This window comes from Rhipicephalus sanguineus, chromosome 4 (genome assembly GCF_013339695.2).
Source record: "Rhipicephalus sanguineus isolate Rsan-2018 chromosome 4, BIME_Rsan_1.4, whole genome shotgun sequence".
Lineage (NCBI taxonomy): Eukaryota > Metazoa > Arthropoda > Arachnida > Ixodida > Ixodidae > Rhipicephalus > Rhipicephalus sanguineus.
This window is the reverse complement of record NC_051179.1, coordinates 55,168,188-55,181,384: the sequence shown is the minus strand read 5'-3', so window position 1 is coordinate 55,181,384 and position 13,197 is coordinate 55,168,188. Positions and strand designations below refer to the sequence as shown.

Genomic DNA, 13,197 nt, shown 5'->3' with positions numbered 1-13,197 from the left:
GCGGTGTAGGTAGGCGGGGCGGAGCGGGTCGGAGCGGGGCGATGCCGCCGTCTATGAGAGGTGAAAAGATGTAATGCGTCACGATCGACACCTAACCACGCTTACTCCGAGATTGCGCGCGATATCGGAGGTCATACTTCAAGCATCTCGATACCAGCGAGGGACACTGCTGGCGTCGCCGAGGCACCTTAGACGCAGTCACGTTCGTGTTAGCGTGCGCCGGCTCATCGGAGTAGTGCAGCTTCCACATGCACCAACGGGATTTCTCCGCCGCCGACTGCTTCGATTGCGAGAGCACCGACTAACAAAACTGCTGCAATACGCGTTGCAGAAAGGACACAGTTTCGACGGGCGAATGTCGCGCCTTGGTGGAGCGAGACAGAGGCCAGCGGGAAGCACGCGTTTGCGGCTCAAGCTACGAACCCCTGCCTCCCGTCTTGCTGAAACGCAATGTGGTAGTGTATGCATGAGCACAGGCGTCGGTTACACATTACTAGAAAGTGCACACTGTGCGCAAACCAATGTTGATTATGAGCTTGTTGATGTCATCTTTACGCAGGATTCACAATTCGCTGTGTCCAAATATATGTTCACAACTTCAGCTACCACAACAGTGTAATCATGATCACGGGCGTTAGTCGTCGCGATGGAGACATGCCACTAGGCGTCAACATAGGTGCATCCACGTCAAACGGTGCTATAGCTGCCAAACACTAACAGACATTGTACAAGCTCTCATATATCACTACACAATAAGCACTTCTGTGAAGACACGTTTCACTTTTGTGTTATGCCAGTTCCTATGGCGGAGGGATCAGCCATGTTTGTTTGTTTTTTTCATTCATACGCTTGCAGCTGCTTTTTGGCATTGGTCAGCCGGCTCCAATCAAATACCTCCTACCATAGCACTACTCGTTTGTGTTTGGTGAAAACCATCAGAGAAAGAGACGTGTGGAACGCAGATGTTCATTCAGAATTCCCATTTTGTATGTACAGAATAATCTAGGGGGTTTGTGTGTGCAGTACACGTATAGGAGTTTTCCGCACTATCCGCAATTATCAAAAGAGCCGATCTATAAGCGTCACCAGCAACACATAGCGTGCTTAATGCGGGGATCAATCGTATGGCTCGTACCTTCCGACGGTTTTGTCCAACCCCTTGTCGTCCGAGCTAGTAGCGCACTGTTTCACTTCGTGGTTCCTATAGCCTTAATTATGCAACGCTGTTCTGCAAGCAAACCTCACGCACATTTGTGGATAGTTATACGAGAATATACTCCGAGTATTGACGGCTGTGAATGGGTGTTGTCGTGGATAGTCGATAACTGTGACGTTTTGTTCCTTGATGACTCCTCGTGCTCTTTGTGACTCTATGACGATTCATATCATGAAGTAATTAACAAAAGGCACAATTGTTCAATTGCGTTTGAGCGACTAAGCAGAGCGATTAAGCACTGTCCATCGGATTATTGATAAAAAATTGACAACAAAGGCGATGCTCGGTTACTCACGATTGGCGATTGGTCTATTCTGAATGAATGCTCGCGTATATACTAAGATGCGTAACCGGTGCACAGCACGTCACTACAAAACATGTTCTCAGTGACGTAATGGGAGACGTACCAGCAGATAGACGTCCACCGCGGAGGTGTTGTGGTTGCAAGGCTTGGCTGCTGACCCGAAAGACGTGAGTTCGATTCCGGCCACCACGGTCGCATTTCTATTGAGGCGCAATGTTTGAGGCCCGTGTATTGTGCGATGTCAATACACGTTAAGGAACAAAAATAACGCAATTTCCAGAGCCCTCCCCTACGGCGTGCCTCATAATCATCTCATTAAGGCACGTAAAAGCACAGAAATTATTATTCGGCAGAAAGCCAAGATAACTACAGGGTCGACAAAACGGAGTCCCGGTATTGGCATCGCATAATAAAATTTGACGTGCGAAAACAACAATTGAGGCTATACTTCAGATAACTTTGTGCAGTTCGCTCATGGTAGCATATATTTAGTGTATAACAATAATGTACCGCCCGTGTTCTTGTTAGGTAACACCAGAAAAATAGACATGATACTTAGTTATCTTAGAAAGATGCCAAGCAAGAACAGTAGTAAAATAGCATTCAATGCCGCGAATGTGTGAAGCAAACGCTCCGCGGAGATCTCGCGTCTTCGATTGGGTTTCGTGAATTCGCATTTTTAGAAATGCGCAAAATTTGTGTGTATTTTCTGTGCTTGCAATGTCAAGCACCGCTGCGACGTTCTCGTACAATATCAAATATCATGCAACGTGACTGTGCGATCAAATAGAGGGAAGAAATATTTTAATGTAAACGCGCTTGAACATCCGCTAGTGGGAAGAAAATTCACATCTCAAATACTCCATATACCAACACAACAGCCAACAAAATTCACCAACCAACCTTGTGAATACTGAAATCTGACATTGTGCATCACCTAGTTATTGAATACTCGCGCTGAGAAAATGAGCATGTCTCTATAGCAGCCTACCTAAAAGTACGAGCACTTTATGAAAGGGTTCATGCGGGACCCAACCTTGCAGTGGAACACTTCCGAAAAGTCCCGCGAATGCCGCATCAGGGCGTTGCAGTCGGCGGTCGGTGAACGACGATTCTCCACCGAGCAACTGTGCAGACATATGGCCATAAAAAATGTCCTCTTCTCGTCGATTTCGCGGCTGATCTGTAAGAGCGACGTGGAATTGGACATGCCACGAGAAAGTGCCGCGTAGACGACCTCGAAAGCTGCGATATCGGACAAGCCGATTGGCTCCTCCGCTAGACACTCGGCCTTTTGCCTGTAAGCCTTGGCGGTGCCGTCCGATAGCCACGACCAGCGTCCGGCCTGCACAAGCGTTCCGTTACCGTACAATTTGAGGCCCGTCAGATCCTGCATCTTCATCATCGACAAGGCAAAAGCGAACGCCATGCTCCCGTAGAACATTTCCGGCGTCCATTGCGCGCAATACAAAGGCTTTGCGAGGGCACTGACCGCCACGTCAACCTTGTTCGTTAGATAGTCGTAGTCAAACAGGAAGGGGAACAACGCGGATCTCATGTTCATCGTCACGTCGTGCAGCGAAGTGCCGGAGAGGCTTCGCATGGTCTCCTGCGCGCTGATCCACAGCCGCACCCACGAATGAGCTGTGACGTTCTTGTTGAGAAACTTTGCGTACATTGTCTGCAGCTTGCTGTGATCGAAGAAGGACTCCGACGGCCAGAGACCCACTGACATGGCGCGAAGTTTTTCGATAGCGACGTTCCTGCTAGCCTGATCGATCCAGGTCGAGGAGGCGTACATCTTGGCGATGAAGTCCCTAAGATCGGTCAGGTTAGCGTCGAGCTGGCTGCGCTCCTGCGGCGTCGCAGTTTGCCCGACGTACAGCGCCGCGACCACGGGCCTGTAGACGACTTCCGTTTCCCTCGCGCAGAGAATGGGCTCGTAAATCTGCCAGTAATTCTGGCCCCAGATTTCTAGCAAAGTGCTGTCGACAATCCACGCGTGCATCTGAACGAACTGCCAGGACAAGTGGTCGATGAGTTTCTCTGGGGTGTACCAACCTAACAGGCTATCGATGGCAAAAAGCACCGATTCGTCGCTGACAAGGAGTTCGTCTTCAGGTGTGAACGCATGGCCTCCTCCATCGCCGACGATATACTTGTTTACCTGGGTGAGCCAGTCGTTGGAGGATATGCGCTTGGTGTGGCTGCCGATGTCCGCAAAACGAAACAAAAGCGGAACGCTCGGATAGACTTCCGACAGTTTGGCGAGTTTTTCCACTATGTGCGCCTCTTCCCTGGCCAGGTCGTTGACCTCGTTGCGATCTCTGGAGACCGATTTTCTCCCCAGCAGAGCTTCGTAGTGAGCTACCCAGTAGTCGTAGTAGAGGCCCCTGTCGACTGCCTGCTGGTTTCGCCACTGGACGAACCTCAGGCGACCCAGACAGCACGGCTTCAGCACCAATCTGCGACGGCCGCTTTGTGCTTCGTTGCGGACAGCGCTTAGCGAGAACCAAAGAGGCATGGCCAACCTGTAGTTCAGCTCTAACACCGTGCCCATGGCGCGGACGCCGCTCGGAGGCATCTCGGGCCAGGTGAGGCCTAGCGTCCGGATAAACCCGACGAAAGCGTCCGCGTCGCCTTGCGTCCTCTCAGTTCGGGTCATACAGCTGTGGTAGAACTGCGACACCTTCTGACCGACGCCGGACTTGTCCACTGCGGCACCCGTTTCGAGCATGGAGCCGAATCCTTCGATCCACTTAACGACGAGATCGCTCTGCGCGGAAATGGTAAGCTCGGGAAAACGGTCCAGTGGTTTCCACCAAGAGCAAACGTAGGACCTGCGAAGAAATTGCTTGCGTGAGCTTGATAGCCGGGCTCTCGTCTTCTGACTTGGCGATGATCTTTCGCCGAGACCCAACGGCCGTCGCAAACACGTCACAGAATACTGGGTCATTTGAATACCGCATAGCTAACTAAAATTCATCGTAGCAGGCCGGTGCTAACAATAACATTTTCGCTACTTGCGTCCACGTTCGTGAACACGGCTTTTTAAGCACATAACACAACAGCAAACTGCTCAGTGTCACTGAAATCTCGCGCCATCGTCGCACTCTTACCCATGCTCCAAAAGAGAGCAGCAAAAGTCTACATTAGTGGCCAGTGGGCAAACAAAACAAAACGGTGGTAGGCAGATCGCGTTGTGCAATGCTGCAGAAGGATAATTTCTTAGAGTTTCGAAATTAATAGTTCTTTTGCACAAAAGGTAGTGTGAACAAAAGTTATGCTATTGTTACTTGGGAATCATTTTAAAAATATCTGAAGCATTGGAAGCGGGACTTCGCATTTATCGGCGGTATTCTTGCCATATTTTCAATTGAAGTCCCCATTAGTGAATGCCCATTTTGCCCCTTTTGAAAAAGAAGTTTTCATCGCCATGTTTTTTTTTCCTCCGTTGGATCCATGTGAAATAACATTTTTCAAACTGCATCTCTTTTTCTTGCCTACATTTTTTCTTCCTTAGTGAAGAGGATAAAGAGGCGGTAGAATAGACGTGAAGCAAATTCTTGCTGTTTCTCCAACCCTTTGGAGTGGGCTCACCTGCAATTGTGCAGTTGGTCTTCCCTTCACCTATACCTGATCGCGCACGCGATTTTTCTGCGTAGTTAATGACGACACCTGACAACTACAAGAGCTTCTCTTCATTTATTTATGTCGTGATTCTCGTAATAAGTTGTTGGTTCATTTATCCATTCCTACGGTCGCCTATTATCACCAAATCTTCTGTGGTTTTTATTATCTAATTCTTCAACGTTTTCATCTCGTTCGCTTGATGCTGTAGGTACGTCAAAGCAGCTTGTTCCCAAACGATTCACATGCAGCGGCGAATTGTGAATTCAGCGCATGTCCTGGTAACCCCTCTTCTTGTCTCTCGTCTTGTGACGCGTTGCTTCAATGAAATTACCTAACCAACTCAAAGGGGTACTGATATCAATTTTCCAAGCCAACTTCACTCCGTCATACAGCTTTCCTGTGTACAGAGACCACTCTGAGCAAGTGTGAAGCTCAGTAAATGCAGATAAGATATTTTATTTTGATACTGAATTTTGGCATGGCGCACCTAGTGATATCGACACTAGCGTGACGTTAGGCTATATTATCGCTTTTGGTGACTTCACACACCAGTATGGCTAGTTGGGATGACGTCAGGTACCAAAGCATACAATATGGCCGCTAGCGCGTCACCAAAAACATTCAAAATGGACGCTTGTGAGTCTCCAACGGCGCCACTCAGTGGTGCAACCGCGGAAACGTCGTGATATCTTGTGCGAGCACGTCACGGGAAGCTCATACCGTGTCATGACGTCCGGGTACAGTATACGAACCGCAACTAGCTTTTAAAAACATGTTGTAGTTCATTTTTCTGGGTTCCCTCACGTTTACCAGTACATCTATTGGGCCCTTGAGTCCTTGGTCTTTCATTTCACGCAAAAAAAAAAAAAATCAGGCCTGAAAATTTTCGTGTCAGTGCCCCTTTAACTCATCTAGTCATTCTTAACCAGCCTAACCTGAAATCGTCACAAGGATCGATGTTCCGGCCGGAAAAGTTCCCGAAGGGTATGTCGCCCGTAGCGCAGTCGGCTCCGTAGCAAGGCGTGGGTTCGTTGTCACCACCGGCGCGCCCCAAGCTGAGGATGTTCCACATCGCACCGACAAGAAAGCCCGACGTCAGGACGATGACAGCGAAGCCGAACAGAAACCCCCAGTGGCGACGTTCGAACCGCCGGGTTGTCAGGTCGTTCGTCTGGGCGAGAAAACATGCGTTACACGTGTTTATGCACATACCAATGCTCTGCACATGAGTGCTTATGCATATTTAATCTTCCCGTTCAAAGAAACGAAAAATTGGAGACGACTCTAATCATTGACTTCGAGGTGTCTGGTAGCTGCGCTCGCACCTCGGCGTTCATGTGCCCTCGTGTATCCCTTGGTTTAGCATTGTATATCGTCGCACGCTGTCGAAGCTAATCTCAGAGGCCATATATAAGGGAGCGCGTCGTTGAGATCTGCTCCGCAAGGTGCCGCATCGATCCTATAGCTGCTCACGATAAAAACCGCCTGCTCTTTCGATGAACTCATTCAATTAATTTTCAATAATTATCCTTACAGTTAGATGACCCTTAGTTATTTAGCCTTTATTATAGGTTGGAGGGTTCAACCTCCCCCCTACCCCCACCCAATTTTTCAATTTGCGTGTGTATATATAAAATGCACTCATGCAAACACACACTACGAACATATACAAACGCTGGTTAAAGTCCCCTTTCCCACCAAAATTTCTGGCTACGCGACTATGTTGTGATGATGTCCAAAACGTACACGATGATTCTGACCAAATTCAAGTTGCTTCGAGCAGAGGCTTTCCTTAGCCAGGCTCGAACCGCAAGAGCAGCGTAAACCAGAAGTGAATTAGGCGCAGACCGCAAGTGCGTGTACGGAAGCGAACTGAGGATTGAAAGCCGTGTGACCGACCGGAAGTTGCAAAACTGAACGTAGGCGCGTCTTAAAAGTCACACTAAGGACGAGGGAAGTCGTGTCGAGATAATGCGAGAGGAAGTTGAGGCTTAAAGGTGCCATGACACCCAAATTTTCACCATAATCTGTGTTATTTGGGTTAATCCTTGCGCGTTGACAAACAATTTGGCGAAATTTTAGCGCATTTGGTCGAGCACTTAATTTATAATCGAGTGTTTTTATAAACACGCGAGTGGCCTGAGAGTCGCGCAACACTGCCGCAGTCGCGAGCCGTGACTTAACAAGCTGCTTGCTGTGCGAGCATCTGCATTCCAGCGAACTATTTCGTTTCGCACTCATCTGCGCTTTCAATCGAGCTATTTCAGATTTGTTCAGCTTCTCATTGAAATTAAACGATTTGCAACGGCTTAAACTTTGATAGATGACGGCGGCTCCGCTCCATGCAGCTCATGACGTCACACACGCCATGGAAAAATGACCGTCGCCGGCGGTGGGTGGAGTTTATATATGGCGACTGCTGGGGCTTATTTTGCGGTGAAACTTTCTTAAGTCTATTTTTCATATATGTATAGGCACAATAGACCCCGTACTTCTATTTTTCGCTGAAAACCGCGAATTCTTGCGTGACCGTGTCATGGCCCATTTAAACGTAACATCAACTAACAGTCTCAATCTAATGATCGGGTTGTATACACAAATTATTTTTACCGCGCACGTTGGTGACATGCCAACCGCGTCCGTGTGTCGGTGGCGCGACCTTCGCCTCCTGCGCCGGGCTCCCGACGAAGAGAACGGCTTGCCGAGTCGCTCGGAGCCCGCCGCCTTCTCGTCCATTAGCACAGCGTCGGTGCCGGCCCACTCGGGGGTGCTCGCCAGCGTACTCGCACCGCATGACGTTCCGGCCGCTGGCCTGTCGTCCAGCTGGTCGACGTGCTTTTCGGCCGAGTTGTAGCGCAACACCGGGGAGGGACCGCGCTGCTTTTGAGAAGTGCTGCGAACAAAGACGCGCCATATTGACTTATTCCTGAGTACATGTTTATCCTTCTTGAAGAATGCGATAGTTAAAGGGACACTAAAGAGAAAAACGATTTTTCTCGTGTTAGTAACTTACTCTTTCCCAATTGCAGAATCGCCACGCTTGCCACGAGAACGTGCTTGGTAAGCGGGAAGACGCGCAGAAATAAAATGCACGTGGCGACGCCACCTTAAACGCCTGCATCAAACGCCGTGACGTCATGGATTTTGACAGCGTCTACTAGGTTCTAGTGGTTCCTAACGAGTAAAAATTAAGTACATTGTCCTCTCAAGGGGCCACAAACTTAACATACCTGGTTGCAGGAAATTTTTTTGTGCCGATGTCACCATAATGCAAAAAGTGCAATTTGAAATTCGTGACGTCACGCGCGGAGATTCCGGCGCGAAATTTAAAAAATGGCAATTTGACCTTGATCTTCTCTATGGATAAACCTATTATGGTGAAAGTAACAGCGCTATAGTGCTCAGAGTACAACTTATCCATCTAAACCGATTCATTGTTTCACTTTAGTGTGCCTTTAAAGGGCCCCTAATAACCATAGAAAATACAAAGAACGAGCGTGTTTTTTCTCTCCTGACGTTTCCCGTCTTTGCGGCACAATTCGTGACGCCAGCAGTCTGTTCACGTGACGTCATGAGGAAATAAGCTCTCTATTGGTCAATATACGAGGAATATGAGTCGCGAATTGTCTCCTGCCCTATTTTGCCGTGCAGTCGGACGCTCGTTCTGCCTTGTTTCGCATTACCATCGTGCGCGATCGCATGACCATCGTGCATGACCATCGCATGACCATCGATCGCATGACAATCGTGTGCAATCAACCAGTTTCACTTCGTATCGTGCGTCTTCGACTGCGCAAGCGGAGATAACCGGGTGTAGCCGAAAAGCGCGAAATCGTGATAGACTCAACGCTTAGGGCTGACGTTGTCCGCGTGTTTTACGAATAAATAAAGTGGCAGATAGGAAACAGCGCCTGTAGGAAAGGCGATGAAGGCAAGAAAGAAAACACTCTCTCATCTCTGAACTCAGAGTGGTTCCGGGGCCCTTTAAGACAGAGTCAGAGGGGGTTAGTTGAAAATATGATCTCTATTTTTTTGTCTTGGAAAAAGAGTTCAACACGTTTAGCACCGGTGAGAGGTGCCATGCCCGCAACGTATCCTGAAACGCCGTCCTGTCGTCGTGTCAGCGTGCTCGCCATACAACAGTCACCGGAACCTCCCTCTCCCCCTAGCAATCGTTCGAGGATGACCATGTTCTAGAAGTGGTTCTCGCTGGCACCTAGGGTTTTCTTTTGAATGTCCATTACATTTGTTTGTGTTTTTGTCAAGTGACCAAGTGAAACAAGTGACCAATTCACTTGTTTTAGGACGGTTTCTTGACCCAATCGCATGTAGCGTTATCAAAAACTGTACGCCCGGTCAAGTTGCTGGTTCGTAAATTGCAGATAGGTGACAAGTGATCGCATCTTGTGTCGTCTTTAAAACTTTTAGTGCTAATACATTATAACTACACTCGCGTAACGCACACAGAGGTTTGTCTGTTAGGAACTATTGTCACAGTTCATAAAGACAAGGTCATATCCATTGGCTTAGCCATTGGTTAAGTGCGTTTGAAGTACCCATTTAAGGAAGACATTATTCGAAATACTGTAGAAACCATTCTACAATGGCTCTTGCACTTGTTTGTACATGACCATCAATAAATTATCTAGTGATTTTTGTTAATAAGACAACTGACATTTGTATGCACCTGGAGAACGTGGATAACTGTCAACTAAAGTGGGCTGATTTTGGTTCAGCTACAAACATGCTATATCTACTCCCAACGAGCATTCGATTGAATTTTTAATTGCAATTTTTTACTGCTTGACCCACTGCGTCCAAGTATAGACACACTTGAAATTCATACTCCTATATATAGTATGCAGTGTTCTCGCTCTGACGTTAGAATACTAGTCACTACGCCTCGAAAAGAAACAACAAACTCGACGGCTCTAAAGCAAGTACAGTGATACCTCACAGTGCAATAAGCGCGTGCAAGAACAGCCTCATCGAATGATAATGGAACGTTGAAAGTTTCAACTGGAACGTTTCAGCTAACCTTGACTTATCGGTAGGCGGGGCGTGGTCTTTGACGGGTCCATCAGCCAATACTCTTTCAGGGCTCGGATTTACGGAGAACGATTTACTTGATGGAAGTTCGGGCGACGGCAGCGTCTTCTTCCGCGGGACTGCTGGCTTCTTGGGTGATAATTCGGAACCGTCGGAACACGTCTCTGGCGTCTCCATTCTTTTTTTTTTCTTGTTCTCGTTCCCCAATAAGTGGCACTTGCCCACTACATTGGGCAGGCCAGGATGCAGGTTGGAAGACAGCAAATGCCTTCGCCGAAACTAAACAGGAAAGCAATTTGGAATCGGGAAATTTACGGGCAGTAGAAAACGAAATTCATCTTGTATATTGAAGCTTATGACGAGCAATGAAAAGCTGCAAAGGTCTGGAAGTTCGCAAAAACTACAGTACTTTTGCCCTGCGTCATTTGATTATAATATGGGGCCCTCTTTTTTTGACATGCGTTATGACTTGAGGTCTTCATCCCAACGAACAAGGACAGCAAGATTTAAAGAGATGATCTCATTTTGCAATCTGTTCGTCACCCAATTCTCTGTTGTGGGTACCTGTCTGTCTTTCACATCATGATCATCATCTTCTTCATCTGAACTTTGCGCCGTGACAGGCACCGTATGTTCTTTTCTTTTTTTCTAGGTTACGCTGGTTTTGGTTTATTCTCATGTAACATGTGTAACGAATTGCCTGTGAAGCGTAATTTGCGGTCATTGTAGCAAAGCATTCGTCTCTATGTTGCCTTCCAAATATTCAGCTCATGCCAATTGGGCAATTATAGCTCCGATGATGATGATCAAAACTTTATTTCTCCCAAAAGAGGGGACCGACCCAGAGATCGGTTACGCTGCTTAGAGGAGCACAAAATATTAAACAGGGCCAGAAATTATTGTTCAGGCTGGCTTTCACATTGTAGACGTGTTTATGTAGTGTCTTTTATAGTTTACTTGTCTTTCTTCATTAACGCGACACCACCTCGACGATCGGTATGCGCCCTCTGAGATATCGTCCACTCTACAACACGGTCGTGTTTTCGGTTACGTGTTACGAGGTGCCTTAGTTTGAGCTGCACGTACTTACTGTCAAAAAAACCTTCATGAGCCCGTTAAAGTGGCCTTGAAAGACAAGTAAACTATAAAAGACACTACATAAACACGTCTAAAATGTGAAAGCCAGCCTGAAAAATAATTTCTGGCCCTGTTTAATATTTTGTGCATTTTAGAATACTTGTCGCATTCTCCATTAATTCTAAGTAGGATTAGCAATCATCCATCCACGTCTGCGCTAACTATATTTTAAAAGGACTGAGCGCTGGGCGAGTTGGTACTCCATTACTAAGAAAAACTGCGCAAACTAAACAGGGACAGGGAAGACACACGCACAAGCGCAGAAGCGCACAAGCGCTTGTGCGTGTGTCTTCCCTGTCCCTGTTTAGCCTGCGCAGTTTTTCGCTAACTATATGTTCGCTGTGGAAACTTCCGGTCACCTGTTCGTTCAAACCGTTCTGTCGAATACTGGCATTTTCAAAACCTAGCTCAACTTACGCTCGCCTACTTATCGTATCCTGAAGAGATTGATTGATTGATTGATTGATTGATTGATTGATTGATTGATTGATTGATTGATTGATTGATTGATTGATTGATTGATTGATTGATTGATTGATTGATTGATTGGCACTTCGCACGCAACAGAAAAAGAAGAATGTTCTCAGAGGCGTGAGTCTCCTTCCGAACACGGTGGACTTACTCCTTACAAAATATATTTATACAGTCTATAGACACTCTAAAAATGGGTTTAGACACTCTATAAACTGTTTATTGAATTTTAATAAGGGACGTTTCATAAATGCCTGTCTACACGTACCACCTTCTCACATTTGGTCGCTTTGAATCCGTGCTGTCTTTTAACGACCGCAAACAAAGCAAATGACAAGGTTGCTTCTTCCGTAACGAACGTAACGCCATACTTTTAATGTTGATTGCTCGCATGCCGCGTTTCGTATACATGCATATATGTGTGACCTCGCGTTCCTTCGCAAGTATCGCCAGTATGCAACATGTCGATATTTATCGATACCTCAACAGCGAACATCGATATCAAAATCTATATAACGGAAGTCAAGACGTTTTTAGTGGTCGTTGGATAACTTCTCAAAATTGGGTCGAATGGCACACAGTATTCGTAATGGGATTTTCCCGCTCGACCAACTCCACCTCGCAAGTAGGTAGAAACGAGGAGCCTTGCCATCGAGTCACGAAGGCCGCGCACTGTAGATACGTAAACGCTGTATTCTAACGGAAGACTATAGGCTGGACGAGCTTGTGTTTGTTCGTTATTTACGCAGCGCGAAGGACGAACACTACCGGAAGAAGGTGAAGCGATTGTATGTTTCACTAGCCTTTATGATGTCATTCTGTCTCGTATAGCACTCCACCCTTCCGTAGTTAGCAAAAAAACAGCGCAGGTCAAGTACAACGCACCAAACGTCTTTATTGCACACACTACACTCAGTTACTGTAAGATGCGTGCTCGTATAAAGGTGGGAACGCCGTTTTTCTTTACTCAGTGAACTGCGTCTAGTGGATACTGCTGGACTCGTGGGATTTCAGGGAATGCTCCTCACGAACGGTTAAGCGTCGAAACCTCGAGACGGAATCTCGACTTCTTGGCAAGGTCACAGACCTGCAGTAAAGTGCGTCCGGCTGTGAGCGACGTACCCGTATTTCGCTGCTGTGGCACCGTCTCAGGGAGAGAGTAATGCTGCTACGCGAGGCCTTCACGCCACGCCCGCTATGAATAACAAGGCCGAGGTCGCAACAGCGACCTCGGCTCCCGTGTTTGTTATACAGTTTATGATGATGGGATAGCCGACTCTAACGTAGCCTACCTTCCCATATTTTTTCCACGTCTATATAAAAAAAAAAAAGTTTACGAAAGGGGGCGAACACTGGCAAAGTCCTTCCGCGGGATCATCTACTCGTC

The 13,197-nt window shown here is 47.2% G+C and overlaps 1 protein-coding gene across 1 annotated transcript; it reads right to left on the bottom strand.

The window, feature by feature from the left end:
* Positions 1–2,511: 2,511 nt before the first annotated feature.
* LOC119391212 (uncharacterized) lies at positions 2,512–10,379 on the bottom strand. Its single transcript, XM_037658885.1, has 4 exons — positions 10,192–10,379; positions 7,788–8,046; positions 6,089–6,324; positions 2,512–4,360 (listed from the first exon to the last, which is right to left on the bottom strand). Exons 1-4 carry the CDS (start codon positions 10,377–10,379, stop codon positions 2,512–2,514), a joined length of 2,532 nt encoding a protein of 843 aa, XP_037514813.1.
* Positions 10,380–13,197: the final 2,818 nt, after the last annotated feature.

Bases quoted from the DNA above. Each gene is read 5' to 3' on its own strand.
- LOC119391212 (XM_037658885.1), bottom strand. From the start codon at position 10,379: ATGGAGACGCCAGAGACGTGTTCCGACGGTTCCGAATTATCACCCAAG. The intron at 8,047-10,191 runs GTTAGCTGAAAC...CTTTGTTCGCAG, and splicing joins CCGCCTACCGATAAGTCAAG to CACTTCTCAAAAGCAGCGCG. The intron at 4,361-6,088 runs GTTAGGCTGGTT...ATTTCTTCGCAG, and splicing joins GATCCTTGTGACGATTTCAG to GTCCTACGTTTGCTCTTGGT.